The sequence below is a fragment of the Pan troglodytes genome, chromosome 23 (genome assembly GCF_028858775.2).
Source record: "Pan troglodytes isolate AG18354 chromosome 23, NHGRI_mPanTro3-v2.0_pri, whole genome shotgun sequence".
Taxonomy (NCBI): domain Eukaryota; kingdom Metazoa; phylum Chordata; class Mammalia; order Primates; family Hominidae; genus Pan; species Pan troglodytes.
In genome coordinates, this window is record NC_086016.1 from 43241814 (window position 1) to 43263849 (window position 22036).

At 55.6% G+C, this 22036-nt stretch overlaps 1 protein-coding gene across 17 annotated transcripts in view; it reads right to left on the reverse strand.

Moving 5' to 3' along the window:
• Positions 1 to 445: 445 nt before the first annotated feature.
• The window catches only part of RANGAP1 (Ran GTPase activating protein 1), a 56732-nt gene continuing 35141 nt past the window's right edge, over positions 446 to 22036 (reverse strand). For 7 of the 17 annotated variants that reach the window (XM_009438487.5, XM_001169029.8, XM_063807919.1 and 4 more), the window contains exons 5-16: positions 19857 to 20036; positions 16636 to 16770; positions 12837 to 12995; positions 11600 to 11713; positions 11080 to 11179; positions 10910 to 10994; positions 9179 to 9362; positions 7731 to 7850; positions 5862 to 5964; positions 4584 to 4672; positions 4186 to 4307; positions 446 to 1507 (exon numbers count right to left, since the gene is read on the reverse strand). In XM_009438487.5, coding sequence (XP_009436762.2) covers positions 1438 to 1507; positions 4186 to 4307; positions 4584 to 4672; positions 5862 to 5964; positions 7731 to 7850; positions 9179 to 9362; positions 10910 to 10994; positions 11080 to 11179; positions 11600 to 11713; positions 12837 to 12995; positions 16636 to 16770; positions 19857 to 20036 — 1461 coding nt within the window. In that variant the 3' untranslated portion in view covers positions 446 to 1437. The remainder of the gene's footprint in view (positions 1508 to 4185; positions 4308 to 4583; positions 4673 to 5861; positions 5965 to 7730; positions 7851 to 9178; positions 9363 to 10909; positions 10995 to 11079; positions 11180 to 11599; positions 11714 to 12836; positions 12996 to 16635; positions 16771 to 19856; positions 20037 to 22036) is intronic. The other 10 variants (XM_054675546.2, XM_063807921.1, XM_063807923.1 and 7 more) reach the window with 4 other exon arrangements.

Consider the following 22036-nt stretch of genomic DNA (forward strand, 5'->3'; position numbering starts at 1 on the left):
CGTGGCCGACTGCCGATGAGAAAATATTGCCCTCTAAGAAACCTTGGAGGGACTTCTTGGAGGCCGTTTGTGGGGGACATGGGCTCCCCAAGCACATACATGGTGTAGGGTAGGAGGTAAGGAAGGTTGGCTGGGCTGTCCTCACATATGTGGCAGTGGAGCAAAGGATCCCAAGGGAGGTGGCTTCCATAGTGTAGGAGCAACGCAGAAGCCAAGGGAGCTGCAGCCCAAAGGCAGGGTGCTGGGTGAGGTGTGGCCAGGCAGGAAAATGGGCCCCCACTCAGGACTGCCACTTCCCAGGTAGTGGCCTGAGGCCGAGGCCGGGCCCTTCTGCAGGGCTGACTGCCCCACAGACTGCTGCGGGGCCGCATGCTCTGCCGAGGTGGGACTCCACGTACAACGGCCCCCGAGACTATCCCGCTTTCAGTGAGAGTTTCTGAGTCTCTGAAGCTGCCACACGACTTTATTTGTGAAGCCCCCGGGCACAGCCCAGACACACACAGAGCACAAAGGGGAAAGCATGGGGCAGTCACGGGTGCTCAGGGAGGTCATACAGCATCTGCCCAGTCCAGACCCTACCGCTCCCCTGCCCCAGGAGGTCCTTTAAGAGCAGCGTCCAGATGCAGCTCGGACACTGGGGACCCTGCCCCTCCCTCCCCAGACTGGAGAACAGCTTTGGGTTGTCAACACTCCCCCTCCAGCCAGGCCAGTCACAGACGACATCTCAGCAGCCAGGAGAAGGCCCACTAGGTCCGGGGCCAGCGCAGTCCCAGCAGCTCCTGCTCCTGGACAATCTGGTGTCTGCCTGTCCACACGGTGTGGGGCCCAGGGTTGCCCTCTGCCAACAACCCCACGATCCAACCCCCACAGTCCCACCCATGGCATTCTCTGCTCTTCAGGCTGAGCAGTCAGCACAGTGGTATGGATGGTAGGGGTGACAGCTGCCGCAGGACCAGGGCTTGGTGACGAGAAGCAGCCCCAGGCAGGGCAGGAAACAGCCCAATCACAACACAGAGGGAAGGACAGCACGCGGGCAACTCCCTGGGTTCTGGCTCCGCCAGGGAGCCAGGCCGGAAGGCAGGTGGGTGGGGATGGCCATCAGGGCCCAGGCGGAGATCAGCAGAGCGCCCTCAGGTGGAGGTGAGTTTAATGGCTGGGCAGCTCACAGCCCTTTCCCCTGGGGGCCAACTCCCCACAACAGAGCAGGGCTGGGCCAGCAGAGAGACGTTAAAACCCAAATCCCGACAGGAGGCACAGACCTGCACATGCGCCACACCCACACACATACTCAGGGGACTGACAGGACACACGGGACACAGACCTGCCCTGCCTCTGGCCAGAATCCTGTCCAAGGCAATGGCGTAGGCTGTGCCTCAGTTCATCCGAGTCCCTCCCCAGCTCACTGGTCCAGGCCAAGGGATGGGAGAGGCTTTGAGTCTAGACCTTGTACAGTGTCTGCAGCAGACTGTGGCGGGCGAAGGAGCAGGATTCCAGGGCGCTGTTGGGCCTGCGGGGAAAGAAGGGTCAGCAGGTGGGTGGATGCCTCTTGGCCTGTTTTCCAAGTGTGGGGGCCATTTTGGTGCCAGACTCATTTTTGTTAATTTGCACAACGACTCAGCAAGAGAGACATTAGCCCTCTGCCTTCTGCACACTGTGGGTGGGGATGGGAGGTGCGAGAGGCTCAGAGAGCCAGGCACCCAACGCCACATAGCCCAGAGCTGGCCAGAATGCAGCCCCACTCAGCCAGGCTCTCCAAGGGCCCTTCCAGCAGACATAGGCCAGGGAATCCTCACTGGCTGCCAGTGGCCACATAGGACTGGCCCACTAGAGTCCAATCTGGATCATAAGTAAATGGCTAGCCATTGTTTTTTTGGTTGCTTTTTTTTTCTTTTTTTTTTTTTTGAGACGGAGTCTTGCTCTGTCACCCAGGCTGGAGTGCAGTGGTGCGATCTCGGCTCACTGCAAGCTCCGCCTCCCGAGTTCACGCCATTCTCCTGCCTCAGCCTCCCGAGTAGCTGGGACTACAGGCGCCCACCACCATGCCCAGCTAATTTTTTGTATTTTTAGTAGAGACAGGGTTTCACCATGTTAGCCAGGATGGTCTTGATCTCCTGACCTCGTGATCCTCCCACCTCGGCCTCCCAAAGTGCTGGGATTATAGGCGTGAGCCACCGCACCAGGCTGGTTGTTTTTTTCTTGAGACAGGGCCTCTCTTTGTTGCCCAGGCTGGAGTACAGTCCTGGAATCATGGCTCCCTGCATCCTCGACTTCCCAGGCTCAGGTGGTCCTCCTACCTCATCCTCCCAAGTAGCTGGGACCACAGGTACACACCACCACACCCAGCTAACTTTGTATTTTTTGTAGAGATGGGGTTTCACGAATGTTGCCCAGGCTGGCCTTGAACTCCCAGGCTCAAGTGATCCAGTTGCCTCAGCCTCCCAAAGTGCTGGGATTACAGATGGGAGCCACTGCACCTGAGCTGGCTGTTGTTGCCCTCAATATCATTAGTTTCACTGCAAAGGAAGAAACTGAGGCAAGACTCTGGGGGACTGGGCAAGTGCGGGACGCAGCCAGGACCAGGCCTGACAACACCTCTGGCCTGAAGCCAATGAACAGGCCAGGATCTGCGCCAGGCCGGGCATCCCAGACCATTTGGCTGGGAGCTGAGGGAAGAGGGTCCGTGCATGTCACTACATAGTTAATCAGTCACCTTGGACAAGACCCAGGGGGCAGACTGAGGCCTGTGCTGGAGGTTGGACAACAAACTGGGAAAAGGGATTTTGCTCTGACCAACAAGGGCAAGAGGCACATGCCCAGGCTTAGGATAGCACAGGGGCTGCCAGGGATACAGAGGGAACTACTCTGACCAAGGGGCAGGAAGGACACAAAGGACTCAGGTGCAGGTGCAGGCAGGGGCTGGGGCCACTGGCCAAACAAGCTCTGGACAGCATGGGCAAAGCTCTGGACAGCATGGGCAAAGCTCGGCACTGCAGCAACAGCACTGCTAAGGAAAGGGGCTCAGGGAGAGCACACTGTGCTGGGGTGGGGTGGGGTGGGGTTGGGGTGAGGCTGTGGCCAGCCACGAGATTCACAGTGAGGCTCTACCTAGCACCTGGCAGAGGAGGGGAACAGTGAGATCTGTCATTCACCAAGGCCAGTCTAGCTGCAGCCCAAGGAGTGGTCTGGTGTGGGGGAAATGCGGCCAGAAGGTAAGGCCTGGCTAAGGAGGCAGCGCCATGCAGATGCTGGAGTGGACAGGGTTGCCGCAGCACCAGCTGGGTGCTGGAGGCCAGCGGGGGCCGCTCACGCTCCGCCAGCCCCGCCTCCCCACATGCACCAAGCATCCTGCCTCAGCTGGTGGGCTCTGGGCTCCCCCAGCAAAGGGACTTTCTTGCTCCTCTGCCTGCCCCACGTCCCCGGATGGCGCCGACTGACTGGAAGTGTGGCTGGTCAGGGCGCTTGGAGACAATCTCACCTAACCCCCTGGTTGGACAAATGGGGAGACTGAGGCCTGATGAAGGCCACAGGTTGGCCAGGGGCCACACAGGGCCTTCAGAGGGCAAGCCTCCCGACCCCTCTCTGGTGGGGCCTTGCCTCTCTTACTTGACTGTGCCCATCACCCCATCAATGCCCCGGGACACCCCAGGACCCTCCAGAACAAGGCCAAGGTTCACACATTGCTGGGCATTTGGCAGCTCCCGTGGCAATGTGTGTCCCCAGGAGAGGGCCCGGGGCTGCAGAGCCTGGTGTGACCAGGCCCCTTTGGCCTGCGCTGCTGTGAATGTGGACAAAAAGCCACTCCAGAGATGTCACCAACCGCAGCACCTCGCTCAGCAGACATGGGTCTGGACACTGGCCCAGCCTCTTGCTAGTGTGTGACCAAGGGAAACTCCTTAACCAAGCCAGTGCTCTTCATCTGCACAATGGGGGCGTCGCGTGTCTCCTCTCTCACTGTCCCTGAGCCCCACTGTCCTCAGCTGGGCAGAGGGGAGTGGGCCTCCCAAGGGTGGTGAGACTCCAATGCAGATGCTGAGAGCCCAGGAGGCATGAGGGCCTCTCATGCACCTGAGCGGGGCCAGCAGGCTGGCTGGGCTGGGGCTGGGCCTCCCAGAACCGGGCGCCTTCAGACCTGGCCAGAGAAGCCTGAGAGGGCAGGCACCGGCAGAAGGACAAGGCCACACTCACTTGGTCATGAACGCCAGCAGCAGGGGTGCAAGGGCCTTGGGGAAATAGTCCTGCTGCACCATGTGGTTCAGCGCCATCAGGGGGCCGTACAGGTTGGTAATGGCCTTGACCTTGTCTTCACTCTGAGGGGAACACAGCGAAAGGCGGGGTGAGCTTCAAAGTCACCTGGGGGGCCCCTGGACTCCACCATCCAGACTCTGCTGATAGTGCCCACAACTGAGTCCAGCCGGAATCTCATCGTGAAGACCAAGGCTGCTGGGGCAGACCCAGGCCTCGGGGCCCAGTGGGCGAGCCGGCTCAGGACTCGAGGTGAGGGAGGTTGGCGGGCATGGCTGGGGCAGCTTCTGTGCAGACCCCACCCACCTCCCTCCCGGGCCTGCTGTTCCTTCCAGCCTCACCTTAAGCAGACCCATGTGCACGAGGAGCCTGGTGAGGAAGGTGTTGGAGTTGAAGGACGAGGAGCTGAAAGCCTTCTGCATCAGGGCATCTGTAGGGCAGAAGCAGCAGGGGCAGGCTGCTGGCTACGGCAGAGGGCTGGGCCAAGGCACCCAGGGTTCCCCCAACACGGTGCAGACACAGGCTCGCCTGCCTCCTTGCCCTGACGAAGAGGCGAACACGAGAGGGACGGCAGAGACACAGGAACCAGAGGGAATGGCAGTTGGCATCAGGGGATGGGCTCAGTCCATCTACCAGCTGTGACACTCTGGCCCTTGCCCATCCTGGCCTCAGGTATAAAATGGGCATGGGGATGACACCCACTGTGCCCACCTCACACCGTGGGAATGGAGATTTCCTGAGGCAGGCTACCACTGGGGAGGATTCAGGTTATTTTGGCAGGGTGAGGGGATGTGCAGGGACTGTGCTAGGCTTCCTGGGAAACAGAACTAGGGCAACTTGTTCCCAAAAATGCCCACGGGCGGGCCCTCAGGGAGCAGGCTTGTGTCTGGCCCCCACCTCCTTCCGAGCCTCATTTCCCACTGAGCCGCCCTCCCCGCTTCGACGCCACGCCGGGAAGAGGCACCACATGTCCTTCCACCCCTCTCTATCTTTTCCAGGAACCGTCCCCCTCGCCTCAGGGCCCTTCCTCCCCTCTGCCTAACCGGAACTGGCCCAGGTTTCGTTAGATGTGGAGGCTCAGTCAAGCACATGGAAACAGGGTGGAAGGTGACAGGTGCTGGAATGGAGGAAACAGACAGGGTGGGGAGAGGGTTGTGATAGGGCTGGAGGGATGTGGGCTGGTGCTCCAAGGAAGCCCCCATAATGTTATGGGGAAAGGTGTCCTCTGTGCAAGGAACCTCCAGGTAGAGTGGACGTGAGCACAGAGGCTCCAAGGTGTGGACAAGGGCTCGGCTCTCACCATCCCTCCTCCCGATAGAACTGTGTCCATTGGGCTTGCAGATGTGACTATCTGGACTTCCTAGAGCGGGCTCTGGGTTCTAACTGTACATGGCTGTGTGGATTTGGGAAAGGCCTCAGTTTCTCAGTGGTGAAAAACAGGGAGAAGAGCACCCAGCCGGCTCCACGGCAGGACCCTGATGGAGGAAAAACTCAGGTGGCCAAAGAGCAGTTCCCATAAGAGCGCTGGGGCTGACGAGTTACGGCAACCACAAAGGATACCTGGGGCCCGCGAGCATCAAGGGACAGAGGGCACCCAGGTCTCACCCAGCCCACATTACCTACTGCATCCTGCACTGCTGTCCTCACAGTAGCTTCGTCCTTGAACACAGATGACACCTTTAGGAAGGCAGAGACCACCTTCTCGGGGTCAGACGTGTCAGTCTGAGGACAAAAGAGACAATGGTTGGCCTGTGGCACATGGTGGAGAGGTACCTGGGCTCTGACGCTAGCTAGGAGAGGCCTGGGCAGTACAAAGGCCCCTGGCGGGCAAGAACAGGTCCTGCCTTACCCCATGCTGTCCCTTCAGAGTCTGGCTTGGATTTGGCCTGCAGCAAGCACATATGCAACATAGAGAGGGAATGAATGAGTGAATGAAAAAGGATGAAAAATCATCCCAGCCGGGTGCGGCGGCTCATGCCTGTAACCCCAGCACTTTGGGAGGCTGAGGTGGGAGGATGGCTTGAGGCCAAAAGTTTGAGACCAGCCTAGGCAACATAGCAAGACCCCATGTCAACAAAAAGGAAAAAAATTAGCCAAGGATGGTGGTGTGCGCCTATATTCTCAGCTACTTGGGAGGCTGAGGCAGGAGGACTGCTTGAGCCCAGGAGGTCGAGGTTGCACTGAGCCGTGATTGCACCACTGCACTCCAGCCGGAGTGACAAAGCAAAACACTGTCTCAGAAAAAAAAAAAAAAATCATTTCAGGGATCCAGTGGTCCCCATCTTGTAACTGAACTTGAAGAAATAATCTAGCATGTAGACAATACTCACATGCAGAAACGTTTACCTCAACCTCACAACAGGGCAAAGTGGAAAAAACGTCAGAAACAGTGCCTGGCTTTTAAGTGCTACATCCACACATTGCAATAAAAATCCTGAGAAGAGTTTTATGGGCACAAGAAAGTGATGAATGGTGCTAAACCAAAGTGATAGGCCACAGAAAGGCTTACAACATCTGATTTATCACGTTAAAAGAAACAAAGAATACAGGCAAAACCTAACAAAGCAATTGGCGGAAATGTTAAGCCAACTCTGAGAGTGGGCCCGTTTTATTTCTCTGTAACCTCCGAGCCTCTGCTTTCTTATCTACAAAATAAGGGCTGGCCGGGCGCGGTGGCTCATGCCTGTAACCCTAGCACTTTGGGAGGCCGAGGTGGGTGGATCATGAGGTCAGGAGTTCGAGACCAGCCTGGCCAACATGGTGAAACCTTGTCTCTACTAAAAAATACAAAAATTAGCTGGGCGCGGGAGGCTGAGGCAGGAGAATCGCTTAAACCCAGGAGGCAGAGTCTGCAGTGAGCTGAGATCGTGCCACTGCGCTCCAGCCTGGGCGACAGAGTGAGACTCCGTCTCAAAAAAAATTAAATAAATAAATAAATAATAAAATAAAATAAAGTAAGGGCAGCAGAGTCTACATTTCATGTTGCCAAGAGGGTTAAATAAAATCATGCCCAAATACAGTGCCTGACAGAAAATGGATGCCCCGAAGATCATCTATGAATGAATGAATGAGCCAACCAACAAGTGAGGCTGGAGTGAGGGCACCCGTCCTGCAATAGGCACGTCACTTCCAAAGGAGCCCTGGGCAACAGAGTTGTTCTCGAAGCAGCTGGGCTGACGGAACACGCAGAGAGAAGCCAAGGAGGGGGTGGGCACATGCAAGGGTCTTAAGGAAATTCCCTAACCGCAGTCAGCATGGGAACTGGCAGGCTGCACTTTCTGTAGGCTGAGTGGGGAGGGAACATTTGCAACCCCTGGAGGCTTATAAATACCCTGGACATTTGCGCGTGTTGTAACAGTGGCAGGCCAAGCCTCCCTGCCCCTAGCTGACAGCATGGCACCCCCAGGTCTCTGAGCTGTTCGTCCCTTTTCTCTAACAGCTCCAGAAGCCACAGCCGTACAGCGTGGGGGTCGAGGGGTGGTTATTACCTGCTGGGCTATCAGCACAGAGCTCTTGGGCCCTAGGCGCAGCAGCTTCTCTGGAGAGGGAAAAGCCAGGAAGGTGGAGATGTCTGCAGGAGGTGGGGAGGACAGCACGGGAGCTGGCTCCTGGGAAGTAGGGGCACAGAGGCTCTGGAGAATTCCGGACCCCAGACTCCCCGACACAGCTGTGCCCATCCCCACACCCAGCACATCCACCCTTCACTCCAGCCCATCTAGGCTCAAAGTCTAGAATTCTTCCTCCCACTCAGCTGCATTTCCCATCTATCAACATCACCCAGAGATGCTGGCCCTGGATGGCTCTTGGTCCAGGAGCCTTTGGGGTGAGGGGGAAGCTACCTCCCTGGGACTCAAAAAACCTGCTACGGCCAAGTGGATCCTCTTCATGACATGCAGTGCCCCAGAAATGACTACGGAGGCACATGGGGGCTAAAGTGGGTCCCCGTAGAACTACAGTCCAGCCTGGGTAAGCCCTGCTAGCACCAGAGGTGCCCAGAGAAAAACCTGAATTGAGGCGAACCTAGCCATTTGTTTAATTGCTTCCATAAACCAGAGAAGCAGCCCAATTCAGCGTAAGCATGGGGAGTCCTTGTCCAGAGCCAAGTTCTCCAGGAGCTTTACTTAGGAACCTGACAGGGAATGCAAATGAATGAACTGGAGGTGTGGCAGCCCTGATGCCACCAGCTCCGGGCCAGACAAGGGACACCAAGTGCCCAAGCCAGGTCATGGCCCAGCCACCATCCCAGGAATGGGGGAGTGGTTCCTAAGGGTCACCAAGACAATCCTCTGGTGGGTGGGGAAAAAAAAATCAGAATTTCTATTTATGCTTATTTGTTTATTCTTTCAGAAATCCTTATGCATATCTTATACATAATGCAGCAGCACTGCTACTTGTAAACAGACATTTATATTGGGGTAAATAGAAATATAGGTAACTATGGCTGGGCCCGGTGGCTCAATGCCTGTAATCCCGGCACTTTGGGAGGTCGAGGAGGGTGGATCACCTGAGGTCAGGAGTTCAAGACCAGCCTGGCCAATATGGCGAAACCCCAGCTCTACTAAAGATACAAAAATTAGCCAGGCGTGGTGGCAAGCATCTGTAATCCCAGCTGTTTGGGAGGCTGAGGCATAAGAATCACTTGAACCCGGGAGGCAGAGGTTGCAGTGAGCCGAGATCACACCACTGCATCCAGCCTGGGTGACAAGAGTGAGACTCCATCTCAAAAAAAAAAAAAAAAAAGAAAAGAAAAAGAAATATAGGTAACTATCATTGCACTGGGACCATTTTCCTTTTTTTACTCAATATCATGCAATCAAAAAAAAATGTTTGTGGCTACTGTGCTTAAGGAGACACCCCCTACCCCATTGTGAAAGTGCCTCAGGATTTCACGTTCTCAGGACCAGGGCTCTGATTGTGGCAGATGATAGAAACTCACCCCAGTGTTAGGGTCCAGAATCTTCCGTGAGGGCGTGGCTGACTTCTCTCCCTGCCCTCGCTGCTGAGGCTCTTCCTCCTCCTCCTCCTCTTCTTCCTCCTCTTCCTCATCTTCCTCCTCCTCCTCTTCTTCTGCTTCCTCTTCTTCTTCTCCTTCCTCCTCCTCCTCCTCGTCCTCGTCATCACTGCAGAAAGAGCTGGCTGAAGCAGATCCTCTCTACCCAGCAGCCCAGGTTGGCTCCAAGGCCTGGCTCCATGAGCCCAGAGACCTCACCTCAGCCAGGCGGGAGAGGGCCTGGTGGGGTGGGAGCACCTGCTCCCAGGGCAGGGGCAGGTGGATCACCAGGGAAATCCACGCTGTGGACACAAAAAAATCAGATCGGCCAGGCGCGGTGGCTCACGCCTGTAATCCCAGCACTTTGGGAGGCCGAGGTGGGTGGATCATGAGGTCAGGAGATCGAGACCATCCTGGCTAACGTGGTGAAACCCCGTCTCTACTAAAAATACAAAAAATTAGCCGGGTGTGGTGGCGGGCGCCTGTGGTCCCAGCTACTCGGGAGGCTGAGGCAGGAGAATGGCGTGAACCCTGGAGGCGGAGCTGGCAGTGAGCTGAAATTGTGCCACTGCACTCTAGCCTGGGCAACAGAGCGAGACTCCGTCCCCCACAAAAAAACAAAAAAACAAAACAAAACAAAAAATCAGATCTTGTCCCTGACCTCAAGGAGCCCCAGGTTTCATGGAGAGACAGAAAACGAAGACAGCTTTGTCACACCTAGAGCCCAGGGCTTGGCAGGAACACTGCCCAGGTTGAGATGCCAGGGCAGGGGCGCCCACATCCACATGACCTCAGGAAGCTACAGGTGTGGGGGAGGAACAAGAGTAGGGGTGTCCTTGCCCCACAGGAAGGCTGGACCATTTCCCAGGGACAGTGGGACCTGTGAGGTTCAGCCCACCTCGGAGTCCCCAGTTCCTAGCCTCAGCTCAGGGCCTAGCACCGAGGAGACACGACTGAGTATCTGACACACGAATGAGGCCGACTTGGAGATGCGAGGGGCACAGGGAGCCCGATGCTGATGGCCCAACCGGACTTGGATCCAGGAGATGGCCGCTCCCCGGCCACCCACCTTCGCCTCCAGGTAGACTCCCCAGGCCCCACGGTCTCTTCCTTTCTAGAGTCAGCATCTTAAGAACAATCCCGAGTGCAGCCCCTTCTGGCTGCCCCCACCTCCCACCCCCATCACTCCCCAGGCCCCACCACATCAGGATGAGATCTGGCCTCACCCCTTCAGAGGCCTCCCCAACTCCACCACTCTACAGGCCTCCCCAACTCCACCACTCTCTACCCGCTCAGCCCGTACGAGCTCCTCTGTTGAATGGACAACTCATTCTGTCTCCACCCCACGAGACAGAAACCCTGACTGTCCCATCCTTATAGCCCTGATGCCTAGTGTATGACCTAGTACATAACAGGAGTGCACCCAACATTTCTGAATAAATACAAGTAGAAACAAATAAAGGGGCCAGGTGTGGTGGTGGGTGCCTGTAATCCCAGCTACTTGGGAGGCTGAGGCAGGGGAATCACTTGAACCCAGGAGGTGGAAGCTGCAGTGAGCCGAGATCACGCCACTGTACTTTAGCCTGGGGAACAGAGCAAGACTCCATCTCAAGAAAAAAAAAAAGAAAGAAAGGAATGGCCTGACCCCGACCTCCGGGGCCACCCCGAGTTCCCTACCTGAGGGACGCCAGCACCTTGGCCATGTTGAAGCCCTCCAGCACCTCCTGAAGCTGTTCACAGCCTTCTTCTCCCAGGGTGTTGCCTGCTCAAGGGGAGGGAAGAGCAGTCAGCCGGGGTGCCAGGGCCAGCCTAGCAGACCTGTGCAGAGGCCTCCCCCATCCGACTACCATTCAGGTCCAGCTTCTCCAGCTCAGCTTTGTCTGCCATGGCCTCAGCAACAGCCAGGGCAGCATCCCTCTTGATTTCACAGAATGACAAATTCAGCTCCTGAAAATAAGAGGAAGGGTTGGAGGCAGGCAGAAACCTGGGCCAGGACACCAGGTTCTACTCTATGCCTCAGTTTCCCCAAGTGAGGATATGGCAGGCTCTGTCCTCCAGGTGGGGCAAAGTGGGCAGGAAGAATAACACCAACAACAAAAATAATGCCCTGCAGCCAACGATGAGTCACGTACTGTGTTTACTTAAATCACACGACAGTGATGTACACCACTCCCTGCCTCCCGCTTTACAAATGAAGAAACCATGGCTCGGAGGGGTGTGGAGGCTCACACAGCATCACAGGGCCCGAAGTGGAGGAGCTGGGATATGGACGCAGGCCCACCTGCCTTCAGACCAGACCCCTGTGCCCCCAGCCGCCCCACCACCCACAGACCCCAGAGGGAGGACGTCAGGCGTCCAGGCTGGCACCTTTAGCTTGGGCAGGCCGCCGCGGATGGCATCTGCAATGGCAACTGCACCCTTGGAGCGCACCAGGCAGTCCCCAAAATTAATCACCTCCACCTGCCGTAAGGTCTTCAAGGTCTGTGAGAGGGAAGCAAGGGTCCAGAGTGAGGGTGCAGACCACACCCCAGCCCTCAGCAAGCCCCGGGGGCCCCACACGGTCACATCCCACGCCAGCCACCACGCATTGTCCTCCTCTGCAAGTCACCAGCTTTGCCATCTTCTCCTTGTTGGCCTCTGGGCCCCTGGCCAAACCTCCTCCACCCCTCCCCACGTTACGGCCAGAACTCTTCCTGAGACCAACCAAGCAAGGCGCCTGCTGAGCATCCGGGTCTTCCACACGTAAGCTGATCCCTCTGCCTGAAACACCCATCCCCCACCCTCTGTCCAGAGAAAGACCACTTGCCCTATACAACTTAGCCAAAATGTGATCTCTTCCAGGAAGCCTGCCCTAAGTCTGATTTGAACTTCCTTCTGGCGTGTTCCCCAACACCTGCACACATCTCTGCTAACACACAGGCAGCCGGACTAGCCTTCTGTGGGGCCACGGGGCCCTGGCAGCCAAGAAGCCACTGCGTTCAGAGCCCAGCACTGTTACCACTGGCAGCTTCCTTCCCTCCTTGAGCTAGGGTCTCCCTGAAGGCGGGGTCTTTGGCTCAACCCCATGTGGCCTGCACTTGGTACAAAGCCAAGCACTAAATGGGGACTCAAAAAACAGCTGCTGGACCAGGCACAGTGGCTGGCACCTGTAATCCCAGCTACTCAGAAGGCTGAGGTGGGAGGATCACTTGAGCCCAGAAGTTCAAGACCAGCTTGGGCAACAGTAAGATTCCGTCTCAAAAAGTGATAATAAATAACAAAACAAACAACAGCTGCTGAACAAATCAACCAGGAAAACAGATGTGGGGAGCAGTCTGCTTCTGTGCAGCCTGAGAACAAACCAGCGGCAGCCGCTGGGGGCTGCAGAGGTGGCTCAGGAGAAGGTGGCATGAAGAATCAGAGCTGCCCGAGGAGGGCGTGGGTTACCTTGGGACCTGCAACCCTGTTCAGGACATGTTCAAAGAGCTGGAGCCATGGGGCACACACCCAGGGGGCAGGCAGGGGGTAGAGGAGTCCCTGCTAAACGGAGCCCCGGCTTCCCTGGAAAGACAGCAGCCAGCCTCTATCTGGCGGGGCCCAACTGGCTCTGCCACACTCGCCTCACCTCAGCCATGGCCACGGCGCCCTTCTCAGTGAAGGTGTTGTCATTCAGGTTGATGACCCGCAGCAGGGGGTTGACAGCGAAAGCCTGGGCCAGGGCAGTGATGCCAGGGTGGTTGATCCCATTCTGTGGCATGTGGACCTCCTCCAGGGTCCCGATGACCTGTGAAGAGGAGGCAGAGAGTGGAGGTGGCCCCGAGTGCCAGGTGACATCCAGCAGGCAGGAGAGCAATTCCACACAGCAGGCACAGCAATGGGTTGCCGCCAGCACAGGGCAGGGGCCTGTCTGTGGGATTTTGGGGCATGGCTGCATCTGACTCTTTCCACAACCTCCTGAGGGAGGCCTACTGCCTGGGATAGGATCCCCACCAGAGAAAAGACTAGGGATCAAAGAGGCGAAGTGACTTGCCCAGGGTCACAGAGCTCTAGATCCAGCAGGTCGATTTCTTGTTCTCAGTCTGGTGTCCTCGGCACAGTGGGGACCCTGGCTGTGGTGGGCAGGCACTCATGCCCCTTCTCTGGATGACATAGCTCCATGTGACCTTTCTTTCTTAGGGGCCCTCCTAGCCCACCCACCTACACAACATAATCCCTTCGACATGGCGTCCTTCTCTAGGGATGAGGAGGGTGTTCCCTGGCCCATGCAGCCCTATCACAGCCTGGCCTTTTGATACCCATTCTCTCTGCCTCCTTATTTTCTTTTTCTTTTTTCTTTTTTTTTTCCTTTTTTGAGACGGAGTCTCGTTCCGTCGCCCAGGCTGGAGTGTGGTGGCATGATCTTGGCTCATTGCAACCTCTGCCTCCCAGGTTCAAGTGATTCTCCTGCCTCAGCCTCCTGAGTAGCTGAGATTACAGGCGTGCGCCACCACACCCGACTAATTTTGTATTTTTAGTAGAGATGGAGGTTTCACCATGTTGGCCAGGCTGGTCTTGAACTCCTGACCTCAGGTGATCCAGCTTCCTCGGCCTCTCAAAGTGCTGGGATTACAGACGTGAGATACCACACCCGGCCATTCAGCATTTTCTTGACAGGCTAACTCATGTGAGTTCTAGGGCTCTTGTTTTGGTCACCTCCTCTCCCAGGAAGGCTTCCTGGATTCCCCCAGCCACGGTCCAGTGTGCATTCCTCTGTGCTCCCGGAGCACCTGGTCCCTCCTCTATCACGGTGGTCCTCATCCTGCCTACATTCAAAGCCTATATTCCGTCTGCATCCCATCGACCCCTGAGCTTTGGAGGAGAGGGCCATGTCCCAGTCTCCACTGTGACCCAGGACTGAGGGTTGGCCTGGCTTAACTGTGCCAAGGAACCTTCTGCTATCTTCAGGTGCTCAGTGCAGCATAGGGCAATGGGGGGAGCAGGTGGTCCACAAATAAATAAAGGAAGGCCAACCTGGGCACACTCCAGGTCAGGCCTTCTTAGTATTTTCTGTGCCATGAACCCTTCAGGCAGTCTGGTGAAGCCCCTGGGTCCCCTCCTCAAAAAATGTTTTTTGTTTTTTTTTTTTTTGAGACGGAGTCTTGCTCTTTCGCCCAGGCTGGAGTGCAGTGGCCCGATCTCAGCTCACTGCAAGCTCCGCCTCCTGGGTTCACGCCATTCTCCTGCCTCAGCCTCCCGAGTAGCTGGGACTACAGGCGCCCGCCACCACGCCTGGCTAATTTTTTCTATTTTTAGTAGAGACGGGGTTTCACCGTGTTAGCTAGGATGGTCTCGATCTCCTGACCTCGTGATCCGCCCGCCTCGGCCTCCCAAAGTGCTGGGATTACAGGCGTGAGCCACCACGCCCGGCCTTTTTTTTTAATTTTAAGATAAATTACACAGAATTACAAAGGAAATCAACTCAGTTGGAACAGTTATCAAAACATTTAGGAAAAAACTCCAAACGCATGCTGTAGTGATATACAAACTTCTTGTTAATGCACCAAATAACAAGATCTAGGGGTGGGTCCACTATTACTGTAATTTTGATGTAGTGAGAAATATTTCTATATATCAGCAGTAACTATAACTTCATATGAAATACCTGTGATTTCCACTGGGGATAAAGTCACAATATTTTCTTTTTATTTTTTTAAAAATTTTAATCTGGGCACAGTGGCTTATGCCTATAATCCCAGCACTTTAGGAGGCCAAGGCGAGTGGATTACCTGAGGTCAGGAGTTTGAGACCAGCCTGGCTAACATGGTGAAACCCCATCTCTACTAAAATACAAAAATTAACTGGGTGGGCATGGTGGTGCACACCTGTAGTCCCAGCTAATCGGGAGGCTGAGGTGGGAGGATCACTTGAGCCTGGGAAGCTTCAACTGCAGTGGGCCGAGATTGCACTGTTGTACTCCAGCCTGGGCAACAGAGCGAGACCCTGCCTCAATAAAATTTTTTTTTTTTGGGTTCAGGGACTACATGTGCTTGTTTGTTATGTGGGTAGTCACAGGCCTTTCTAATGCTGTGAGGTTTATTGTCTACATTTATAATCAAAGGTCACACTACATATTTTAGCTACATTAGTAATAAATAATGATGTTATTTTTTCCTCATCCATGTTCACAGACCCCTGAATTCTATCCACATACTGGGGGGGATTAAGAACCCCCATTCTAAGCCCACCAGAGGACACCTATGAAGGCTCAACACAACCACAGCGCACCCCCTCCTCCCAGTGCACTGAGGACAGCAGGCTGAGGGCAGGGAGGGATCCAAAGATGGCAGTGAGGCCCCCACCAGCTCCAGAGGAGGCAGCAGGAGCTCCCCTCCAGCCAGGGGTGCAGGGAGACACAAGGCAGATCTCTGCGATGTCCACTTGGCACTGAAGCAGGCAAAGGGTGTCTACAGACAGCCTCGATGGGCAGCCAGGACATTCCGGCCTGTATGAGCAATGCTCCTAGGATACTGTTTGCTGAAGAAAACATTTAAATTAAGAGAAGAGGGGCCGGACGTGGTGGCTCACGCCTGTAATCCCAGCACTTTGGGAGGCCCAGGCGGGCAGATCACTTGAGGTCAGGAGTTCGAGACCACCTGGCCAACATGGTAAAACCCCGTCTCTAATAAAAATACAAAAATTAGCCGGGTGTGGTGGCGGGTGCCCGTAATTCCAGCTACTCGGGAGGCTGAGGCAGAACTGCTTGAATCTGGGAGGCGGAGACTGCAGTGAGCCAAGATCACGCACTGCACTCCAGCATGGGTGACAGAATGAGACTCTGCCTCAAAAAAAACAGGAAAGAGAGGAGGGAGACAGACCCCAAACTTTTCAGTCCTGTTAGGGGCAAGTGTAGCCTTCTGCTGGCACTCACAATCGGGGACTCAGCAATGTCCTGCGGGGATGGGGAGAGGAGAGTGGAAGAGGAGTGGGGACAAGGTCACCTGAGAGCACGTCATTTGGCACCTGAGCCCTGCGGCTGCCCCTGCCTATCTCCCTGTCTTGGAGGTCTGGTATGTTCCTTCTCTGTGCCCCACACCAGGGGCTGGGCCAGGCTACTGTCAGCACTCGCACCATCTCACTTCACCACTTCTGAGCCTGGCAGATGACACTCCTTGGTCAGAGTGGCCTGCCTGGCCTGAAGCCCCACAGGGGCTGGCTCACCAGTGGGAGCCAGACACACACCTTTCCGGAAAGTCACACACCTTTCCAGAAATGCACGACAGGAATCCTGGCTCATTTTCGGATGGGTTAACAGGCTTGGAGAGGGCACGTGACGCCCCAGGTCTCTTGGTTGAGTGCCAGCCCTGGGATTAGCATCCAGAACTGTCAGCCTACTATGCCGAGTGCACCTCAAGGCTGCAGGGGCAGGATGGACAGAAACCACTCACCCTAAAAGCTTCTGCCAAGGCAGTGGCGCCATCATTCTCCAGACGGTTTCTGCCAGCCACAAAGACCTTCAGGGCCAGAGGCTTGCCTTGGGCACTGGATTTCCGGTGACATTCGGTCAGAGCTGCAGCCAGGATCTGTGGGGAAAAGCAAGGGGCCCTGGTCATGGGCAGGAGCCCCTTCTCCCAGCGGGGTGGCCACTGCCGCTGAACTGCTCTTCAACATCCCACGCCACCCATCGGTGCAGGTCAGGGGACGCAGGACTGCTAACAGCTCAACAGTCACACCTTAAATATGTCCAGCACTTCAGTTACACAAGGTTTTTATCTCTAATGCTGTGTCACACCAGCCTGAGAGGTTTAGCTTCACTTTCGAGACGGGGAGACCAAGCCCTACTCAGGAAAGGGAGAGACCACATGGAGTGGATGAACTTTCAGCCAGGTCCAGGGAAAGGACTTCCTAGTCAGCTCACTTCACTGTCTAAGGCCCTCTGCTAGGTGGGAAAATCATGGCTCCCGTTTTCCAGCTGAAGAAACTCAGGGTAAGAGGAACGGAAACTTTCTTATGGTCAATAAACAAGTGGTGGACTCTGGACCAAAGCCCAAATCTTCCAGCTTCTCTTCCACGCTCCACAATGTCCAAGGGAGCCAGCTGCCAAGTCCACGGTCCAGACGAACCTGTCTGACACCTGCCTGTGCCTAAAAGCTGGCCAGGCACAGCAGAAGCTTGCCTGCTGGTGGTAAAAACCTAACACCCAGTTTGCCCTGTCCCTGGTGTGGTGCCAGGAAGTAGCTTCTACCCTGGTTACACCATTAGGAAAAGCACTGAAAAACGGAGACTGACCGATGGGAATCAGAGCCCATGGTAAATGCGACATAAAAGAATCACGAGCGAGTGCACCGAGAGAAGTGATATTTGCAGAACACCTGATGTTTGCAGAGCACCTGCTAGGGCCTGGGCATCCTTGGCATATTTTCTTGTTTCAACCTCAACCCCAGCCTGGAAGGCAGGCAGGATTGGCCGTACTTTACAGATGAGGAAGCTGAGGCTCTGAGAGATGAGTGAATTGGCCAAGGTCACCCGGTAAGTATTTAGCAAAGCCGCACATGGCGGGTGGGTTGGCCTAACTCCTGGCATGAGACTGCACACAGCCGTCCTTGAGGAACAGAAGAGCCAGCACCTGCCTGACTCCACGGTGGTGATGGTGGATCACGCACACATGATCACACACACACTCAGGGTAGAGACATCAAACTTCTGCCAAAGACCAGCCTCTGAGGAAGCTACTCAGCAGCAGCAGCCGACTGCTAGGTCACCCCCATTCTCCCAGATTCCCTGGAGGCCATGTGGTGATGGCCTTAGCTCCTGCAGGAGTCCAACTTGGGTATGGAGAGTTCTCAAGCACAGGGCCATGCCTCTTGCCCCGCCAACTCCTCTGGGCCCTTCTATTCTCATGGTGCATGGCACAGAAACCACACTAAACACACTGCCCAGAAGAAAAAGATTCCAAAGGACCTGCAGGCCTTGGTTAGACACCCAGACCATGGCGTTTGAGCTCCCAAGAGGCATAGGTCAGCAAGGCCGAGACCCAGAGACCTAATCAAATCAGTGGTCAGGGAGGCACAGAGAACCATCAATCAAACTCCAGGGTAGGCCTGTCTGCCCAGGAGGCCCTCTGGCCCTGGGTCCAAAACTCATTCCCCAACTCACCCCATTACAAGTATAGGACAGGCCAGACAACTCCTGGCCAGTAGGAAAGCTCCCTGAGCCTCAGTTTCCAGGCACTGCTGGGCAGGAGAAGGGAAGTAATGGAAGGAAAACCGAAGCATTTTGCTAGATAGAGTCTCTGGCTCTCCCAGCGTATGCCACTCACTCTAGGTTGGGCCACACCTGCTTTCTGTGCTGACGCAAACGTTTTTATATGTTTCTGTTTGTTTGTTTGTTTTTTGTTTGTTTTTTTTTTTGAGACGGAGTTTTGCTCGTTGCCCAGGCTGGAGTGCAGTGGCGCCATCTCGGCTCACTGCAACCTCCACCTCCCGGGTTCAAGCAATTCTCCTGCCTCAGCCTCCCGAATAGCTGGGACTACAGGCACCTGCCACCACACCCAGCTAATTTTTGTATTTTTAGTAGAGATGGGGTTTCACCATGTTGGCCAGGCTGGTCTCGAACTCCTGACCTCAGGTGATCCGCCCGACTCGGCCTCCCAAAGTGCTGGGATTACAGGCATGAGCCACTGCGCCACCGTGCCCAGCCCATTTTTACATCTTAACACAGGGATAGCTTATTGCCCAAGTGGACTTGGGGGAGGGCTGGCTAAGGCAGGCACAGAGCCTGCCCCTGCTCACCCTCACGTCAGGCCGAGGGACACAGGCACCCTCTGCAGGGGAGGCCACTCCAGCTCCTCAGCCTGGGGCTCCATGGGCCTCACAGCACTAGCTATGTGATCCACTCCACCCCATCTCTCTAAGCCTATGCTGAGTCATGTGGAAAAACTGGGATGGCACCAGCCACCTTTCAGTGTGGGTGGGAAAAGTTAAGGTATTGCATATTCAAATAAGATATCCCCAACTGCTGTTACTTCCGTGTCCCCAGCCCTTTTCTCCCTTTGGTTAGAAAGTGTGTGTAGGGGTTGCAGCCTGGCACTCAGTGTCCTCCAACCCTGGGTCTAAAGGCACTGGGATGGAGTTGGAAGAGAATAATACGGCAGGCCGCCCTTGATGCAGGTTCTGGGAAGCAAAGAAGCTCCACTCTACACTGACCAGCCCAACATGAAGCTCTACACTGACCTTGCCTGAGGACACCCCCCTGGGCAAGGCCCTGTCTAGGAATAAAGGTGAGCTGTGACGGTGCCCCCCTGAGCATATGCTCCTCTTTTCAGACTCCCTCTGCCTATGTGCCAGGCTCTACCAGCTGCTCTGCGGGTACAGTGAGTATAGGGATGCCCCAAGCCGTGAGTTTTGCAGAGCCAGCAGGCTGGAGCAGGTATGCAGCAGCACTCCCTCTGCGTTGCCAAGCCAACCCAAGAAATGGGGATGGTTGCTTGGCAACCCCACCCTCATGGACGCCTCTACCCTCCGGCCACAGGCTGTTGCCTTTGAGGCCTTTCTCTTTTGAAAACAACGGCTGACCATCCCAGATGGTGGTGGCCAAGGGCCAGGGCACATATGTCAGACGGATGTGGATGGACCAGGGGACTCTGCGGGGAGGGGGCTGCCACACCCACCTTGCCGCCGCCAATGCCCATGCCACAGTTGTTGAGCTTGAGTTCGTGCAGGGTGAAGCAGGCTGAGCTCTTGAGCAGGGCCTCGAAGCCTTGCACACCGTCGGGCCCGAATGCGTTGTCGCTTAAGTCCAGCTCCACCAGCTGAGCCCCAGCTGTGATGAGTCCTTCCCCTAGTGAGATCTGGGCACAGAGGAAGCTCGTGTCAGTTTCATAGACACCCAGCTTCTGTGCTGGGTGCTGCTTCTGTGCCAGGCCCAGCTCTGCCTTCCAAGGACACCCCGGCTGGTGCAGAACCAGCACAGACACAAACCATTTCGGTATTCTTAAGACTGGAAACCCTGCAAAGGGCTCCTAACAGCTGGAGAGTGGGGGATGCGTATGCCTGGAGTGGCCCGGGAAGGCTCCTTGTAAGAGGTGGCATTTGGACTTAGTCTGGATGAGAATCAGCTAGTCAACGTGAAAAGACTCCAGGCAGCTGAAAAAACAGGAGCAGAGAGACATAAGCATGAAGCAGCAGGCTGTGAGCCTGGAGGAAAGCTGTGGGTAGGCTCCAGAAGAAGCCGTGGCATGGGCTTTGGGTGGAAGGGAAGTGAGGGGTCAGATCAGGCAAGTGCCTTGAATGCCAGGCCAAGGACTGTGAGCCTCAGCCTGAGAGCAGTGGGCTTTGAGGTGGCTGAGGGATATGGAATTAACATCCCCAGACCTGAGGTGAGCAGATGCACAGAAAGGGGGGCTGGAGTGCCCACCCAGGAGTGTGAGGCAGCGACACTGGCAACAGAGGGGACCTGCCGGCCGGTGTGACAAGTGTGGGAGAGGAGCTGCCTGTTCATGGAGCAGGGGACATGCAGAAGCTGGTGGTTCCCTGTTCGTGCAGGAGGAGGGAGGGAGGAACCACAAATGCCTCCAGGGTTTCTGGTGGTGACTGGCAGATGGAGGTGGCCATCTCTAAGCCACGGCCAGGATCAGTTTTGACAGAGGGATTTGAAGCTCTCCTGGAAACCTCCTGGGCTGGGGAGAGCTACATTCCCTCACCCCACCAGGAGAAATGGTCAGAGAGGAGGCTCTGCCAGAGACTGGGTCAGAAATGGGGCTGAGCAGGTGGTCAATGGGGGCAGGAATGTGGAAGGGAGACTTTCTGCCCTCACCCTGGCCACAGATATGGCAGATGAGGCAGTTTCTACCATCCTCCCACCACTCAGTAAGCAAAAGGCAATGTGTCCTCTCGTTGCCCTACCCACAGAAAGCCTAGCCCCTGGTGGCTGGGTGCGGTGGCTCACGCCTGTAATCCCAGCACTTTGGGAGGCCAAGGCGGGCAGATCACGAGGTCGGGAGATCGAGACCATCCTGGCTAACACAGTGAAACCCCATCTCTACTAAAAATACAAAAAATTAGCCGGGCGAGGTGGCAGGCGCCTGTAGTCCCAGCTACTTGGGAGGCTGAGGCAGGAGAATGGCATGAACCTGGGAGGCGGAGCTTGCAGTGAGCCGAGATCGTGCCACTGCACTCCAGCCTGGGAAACAGAGTGAGACTCCGCCTCAAAAAAAAAGAAAAAAAAAGCCTAGCCCCTGGCGATCTGGCCTCAACTGACCTCTAGCCCTGAAGCAGCCACAGCTGCTCAAACACCCTGTGCCTACTCCACCACATGCCATCTTCTAACCCCAAATTCTCTTATCCCCCTCTTAAGATTTATTCTTACGATTGGGAACATAGAGATAAGAATACTTTCTCTTCCCCATTCCTACAGGGTCAAGTAAAAGAAAACAAAAACCAAAAGAATACCTTCTGAAAGCTCAGGGAAATGAAATGCTAAAATTTAGGCAAAACTTGCACAGTGAGAATTCCACAGTGAGTATGCAAAAGAGAGTTATCTTCACCATCTTTTCTGACTTGAAATTCTTTTTTTTTTGAGATGGAGTCTCGCTTTCTCTCACCCAAGGTTGCAACGCAATGGCACAATCTCAGCTCACTGCAACCTTCACCTCCCAGGTTCAAGTGATTCTTCCGCCTCAGCATCCTGAGTAGCTGGGATTACAAGGCCCCTGCCATCACGCCCAGCTAATTTTTGTACTTTTGTAGACACAGGGTTTCAGCATGTTGGCCAAGCTGGTCTCCAACTCCTGACCTCAGGTGATCCACGCGCACCCACCCCCACCTTGGCCTCCCAAAATGCTGGGATTAC